The sequence below is a fragment of the Cibotium barometz genome, chromosome 16, assembly GCF_041138505.1.
Source record: "Cibotium barometz isolate CiBa-2024 chromosome 16, ASM4113850v1, whole genome shotgun sequence".
NCBI classification, from domain to species: domain Eukaryota; kingdom Viridiplantae; phylum Streptophyta; class Polypodiopsida; order Cyatheales; family Cibotiaceae; genus Cibotium; species Cibotium barometz.
In genome coordinates this window covers 5,940,492-5,945,772 of record NC_141061.1, presented here as the reverse complement: position 1 = coordinate 5,945,772, position 5,281 = coordinate 5,940,492, and the positions used below count along the sequence as shown (strand labels likewise).

The 5,281-nt window shown below is 42.8% G+C and overlaps 1 protein-coding gene across 1 annotated transcript; it reads right to left on the bottom strand.

Annotated features, from left to right (window-relative positions):
• Nucleotides 1–2,255: 2,255 nt before the first annotated feature.
• On the bottom strand, nt 2,256–4,475 carry LOC147630295 (F-box protein At1g67340-like). The gene is made up of 3 exons (XM_086809970.1): nt 3,796–4,475; nt 3,397–3,559; nt 2,256–3,227 (listed from the first exon to the last, which is right to left on the bottom strand). The coding sequence occupies exons 1-3, from the start codon at nt 4,053–4,055 to the stop codon at nt 2,367–2,369; spliced, it is 1,284 nt and encodes a 427-aa protein (XP_086666096.1). The 5' UTR covers nt 4,056–4,475; the 3' UTR covers nt 2,256–2,366.
• Nucleotides 4,476–5,281: the final 806 nt, after the last annotated feature.

The following is a 5,281-nucleotide window of genomic DNA, read 5'->3' as shown; positions in this document are numbered from 1 at the left end:
ACTAATTGGAGAAACATAATGGCAATCACAAACTTGGATGCATTGAAAAAGATTTTTTTGGAGGTTCTACATGAAATGGACTTCTTGTAGCCTACTATTTTTTTGATTTATTCGAGGATAATGGAAATCATCCATGCTTTTGTATATAACTTTCGTGAATATCACTAATTTGTATTCATCTTTTATAAAGATCAATGAAGATTCAATGGCTTTATTATGTTTCTCAATACACATTATTGAAGAGTAAGTTGATTAGGCTTCTTGTTTTGCTTATTTTTTAGAAAATAACAAAACCTTGCTAATAATGTTGAAAAAGAAAATTATAGATGCTTTTTTTTATGATGATCTACCCACATAACTTTTGGTACAAACCGCTTTGGTGGAGTAGACAGTTACGTGCATGCGTGGGAAGAGGGTGGGGGGAAGGAGAGGGGTGGTTTAATAGGTGGGTTTTGAACTTGGGAGACCTTAGCTTCCAAAGTGCAAGCTAGTAAAAATGCATTTCAAGAGGATATTTATCTCTTAAAAAAAGAAGGTTATCTGAACAATGTACAATGGACTAACATATGTGTCTATGTTACGGTGAGAAAATAAACAAACACGGATCAACATATGTTGCATTACATAAACAATGAACCTCCTACACTTAACCAATGTTCACGAAAAAACCGAGGTTTAGTATAAGGTGAATGGTAAATTTAAAAAAAAAACCTTCAAAATGTAAAGTATTAGAACAGACAAATTCTAAGATATTTTAGTTATAATATTTTGACTAAAACCTATAAAATCTCATGAAAGCCTTCAAATTCTTGAGGTTGAAAGTTTTGAGAATTGTTGTGAAAAATGTTTAGTGAACACTCCACTCTAACACACATACACATCACATTTCCCAAAAAAAAAATCAATCCGGAGCCCACGTTTTGTAAGAAATGGGAAAACCGTAAAGGAGGTAAAGTGTGTAGTGATCCCATTTGGCACTTTTGTCAAGCTTTTAAGTGATACCGGCATTAAATGCGAGGCGCTGTACAGCCACATGTGATAAGAATCATGAAGCTTGGAGAGGGGGTTGGGAAAGAGAGGAGAAAAAGAAAGAGAAAAAATTACTCCTACCATAAACGTGGGGTTGCGGACTTCACAATCTGCACATTTTCCGAGAAAAGCTTTGTAAAGGTAAGGTGGTAACGCGGGAGACCAGAGATTGTAAAGCTTGCTGTGTATAGAAAATCATGGCAACAACATGGCATGCCATATGCCACACCACACTTGCACTTAAGCACGCCCACTACCACGAATGATTATAAAGCCCTTGGATTTTGGTACCCTTCCGTCCCACGATTCATGAAAAACTAGCCTTTTTCTCAGATGAAATCCCAAGAAGGTTCGCCAACCCAAAAAGAAAGCATTGCCTGTTTTATCCAATTTGCAAGCCAGCCTCCCCCAAAAATAAATAATTTCTCAAAGCCTTTCCAATTGATCCTTGGGCCACCCGTGCTGCCACCACAATCATCGTTTTATCTCTTTAGCATTATCCTCTTAACCTCCATGCATACCATTACGAATTGATTATCACCTTCATCTATTATATCCTTTTTAATCTCACAAACATCTCTATAAGCAACCTTAGGAGTTAAGTATTCTCTCTCTTTGCATAAGAGACTTTGATAGAACCATGGATCCATAACCTTGCGCTTTAGAGATTTAATCTTAAGGTGGACTGTTCAAGTCATTAATTTCACCAAATTGATTATATCACCCTGATTCAAGAAGAAGGAAGTTAGTATAGGCGAACATGCCGTTTCTGGAATTTTATTGATCGTCCTAACACGGTTTAATAGTCGTCGTAAAACCGTATTTCTATTAAACCCGTAATTTGGAAGGCAAGCCCATTCTTGCATGGGCAATTACAAGGCTCAAACTGTTTTAATGCTTGACATCAATGCAAGGAAACCTTAGGCTTAGGAGTCTATCAAGTTACTGAATTACCAAATTCTTGGGAATTTTGTCCCTCTTAAATTCTTACATAAGGATAAAGAGCTGAGTCCTGACATCAACGCAAGGGGTGCCTTAATATGAGGGTTCCTGACGATTAAGAATCAATTAACTACTTATTCACCAACCTCGTTGAAATAAAGAGAACCACCCCCACCTACTCCTCCTCCAAGTTCCAACCATTCCAGCCATTTCTACGAATGGCCAATCAATGCATGGTACCATAACATCACCACCTTAAACAGTCATTCAATTTCACCAACGTACACTTCCACCTTGTACCGTAAGTAATTAAATTGAATCCATTATAGCACCTATTTGATTCAGGGCTTCAAAATACATGTAAAAGGAACCAAAAGATTATTACTGCTCAATTACTATTGACCAAATCGATTGAAATAAAGAGGAGCACCACCGCCGCCGCCTCCTCCACCTCCAACCAATCCTACAATTGCTGCCACGGCATTTCCTTGCCAATTGGCTACAGGAACACAATTAAACTTATGTTGAAGTTTCCAATCCAAAGCTTGGCAAGCTCTAGAGCAATAGTTCACACAGCCACAAGCAGAGCAGCGCCTAAACTCGTGCTTTCGGGTCTCCGGGCGGCCACAGTTGGGGTGGGAGCAGAGGCGGAGGCCGGTCGGGAGGGGGCGGATCTGAAACCAGGCCAGGAGGAACTCGTGGGCGATGTGGAGTGTGGGCGGTGGGACGTTGCAGCCAAAATCACTTAAGAGAGAGCAGCCACCAGTTTGGAGAAATTTGTACGAAGGGTGTTGGTCTAGGAAGTCACTGATATGGGTGGCAGCGTGGTGGAGGGCGGCCTTCTGGGCTGTATTGGCTTTTGTAAGGTCGAAGAAATGCTCCCTGCAGCCAATCACCTGGTCGTTGGGTGGCGGATGTCGGCGACGTATCGTTTCACACCTCCCAACCACCGCAGCTGACGCCTCGCGCACATTCGCCTCCAAAATGAGACGCCGCCCGTCAAGCACGTTCTTGGGCACCCCATAGCCGTCTTGCAGACAGTGGCCCAGCTCCCTTATCGCGTCCACGTGATTCAGCGCAGCCGCCCGAGCGCATAGCCTCACTCCGGCTTTCAGATTCTTGTCCGCCCGACCTCCACCGCTCCCGTTGAACTGTATCACTGCTAATGAGTGCAGGGCGCCCGCGTGTGAACGTCCAGCCGCTGTTGCCATCAGCTCCAACCCTCCCTTCCTGTCCATCAAGCAGTAGAACTTAATCTGCACCACAATACAGTCACCACACCACATTATTGCTAACAAAACGCCCCCCGCACACCCATTGACGTTAATTTGCAATTATATCTGTGTTAAAAAAATGGTTCCCAATGGGCACCCATTCGAATATTATGACTGGGTGATAATCGTTGCTTTAGCACTAATCACTCACCATGCCCAATGTGTAGCAAGCCTCTACATTTCCAGCATCCGCACACCTTGTCAAGAAAGAGCTAGCGCCATCGCTCCATCGACTGGCCCTCACTCTCAATGCAGCAACAGAAGCATTCGCTAGCATTAATGAATTGGAAGCTAGCTTCTGAAACCTCTTACACCTGCACAACCATAACGCCAAACCTTAGACAACAGTACAAAAATCAGACCCTAGACATGCATATGCAGTGACATATTAAACCTGACGCGGCATAAGATTAATTATATCCACAATGAAAGCCCCTGCGTTGGTTTACTTGTAATTAACGCATTCTCATAATAATAACCTCTATGAGAGGACGAAATAAACTCGATTCACTACAAGTTCCTCAACAGGAAGGTGAAAATGGGCACTTACGTTAACATTGTGTTGATAAGATCTGCTGGAGACTCAGCCTTCGAGCTGAGAGAGACAAAAATGGAGAACACCAAATCATCAGGGAGTGCGTCAAAGAACTTGTAAGGTATCATATCATCGTTCTGCGGTAGATCAATTCGGGCTTTCTTAGCTGCCCTTTGGGAAGAGAAAGCTTCATTAGTAGCGAATGGTCTCCTTAATCTAGTGCCTATGCAGGAGACAAGCCCGGGAGAAGGATATATTGCTCTCCTTGTCCGCATTGTTAGTGAGCAATAATCAGAATCAGGGTAGTGCCCTACACAAGGTTATCTCATATAGAAACCTTCAACCCCAGGTAGTGTGTGCAGAACATCTGAATGCACACAGAGCTGGCCTGATATTGGCAACCGTCTGAAGAAAGTGAAGAAAAACAGAAAGCTGAGTTTTCTCGCAAGGTGAAGTTACAGCATTAAGTGTAGTGATATGACAGCAGGCACCATCACTTAATGGGCGTAGAGAAACAGTGGTGAAGCAAAAGGAACACAAAATTGCATTAAAGGTAGTAGTTGGAAGAGGTAGGTTGCTTGGAAGGTTTGAAACCTTGGAAAACCTAAGTTATGCAGCATTGGATCGAAAGAGGGAAGCTCCTCTGCTAAGGAGAACTGTGGTTGGGCAGAATTGGTGAAGATTTGCCCAATTTGGCGATGGCTGTGGAGCCATGAGCATATATATATATATATATATATATAAACATATTTATGTATAGAAGGGCGGCAGCGTTCTAAAAACCTCGGATTATTAAATAATAATATGCTCTTATCCTTGCAAAGACTTCAAAATAATATTACTGAAAGTTTTAATAGTGGATCTAAAGATGTTTATCCATTAAACTAAACATCCGTCAATCAACCGCTTTAGCCTTGATAAATGCTTTTCAAGCATTAAATGACGGAGCCCGCAAAAGCTAAACAATATTTAATGTGAGGTATTACATATATTAACTTATATCGTAAAAAAGTCAATCTAGTCTTTTTATTTATTTAAAAAACAAATTTAATGAACGTGATTCTCGATTACGGATTTTACCGGGCATAATTCTTCACCCGTCCGAGAGGGGTTTACGCCCGGCTGACACGTGTCCAGTAACTTCAAGCAGAGGCCTGCGGCGCGTGATCTGCTCAGACGGGCTTGACCAGTAACTGACCGGCCCTACTCGGTCGGCCCTGAACTCTGACGCAGCAGAGTCAAAGCCGCCGCGAGCACGTTGCGACTGGGGACCGTCAAACCTCCGCCCCACCCACCGCCTGCAGCCCGTAAAAGTTACTACGTTGCGTGCACATCATGCCAACTGGGTATTAACTGAAATCAGTTCGAACTGACAATGTGTTGTTAGATCACGCCGTTAGCTCACCGTCTCTTCTGCGTTGACGCGGTTCCCGGCTGCCTTTAGTCGCTCTTTAGTTACATGTTCCCACGACTAGAGTTGAATTGAGCTCCCTAACTACGT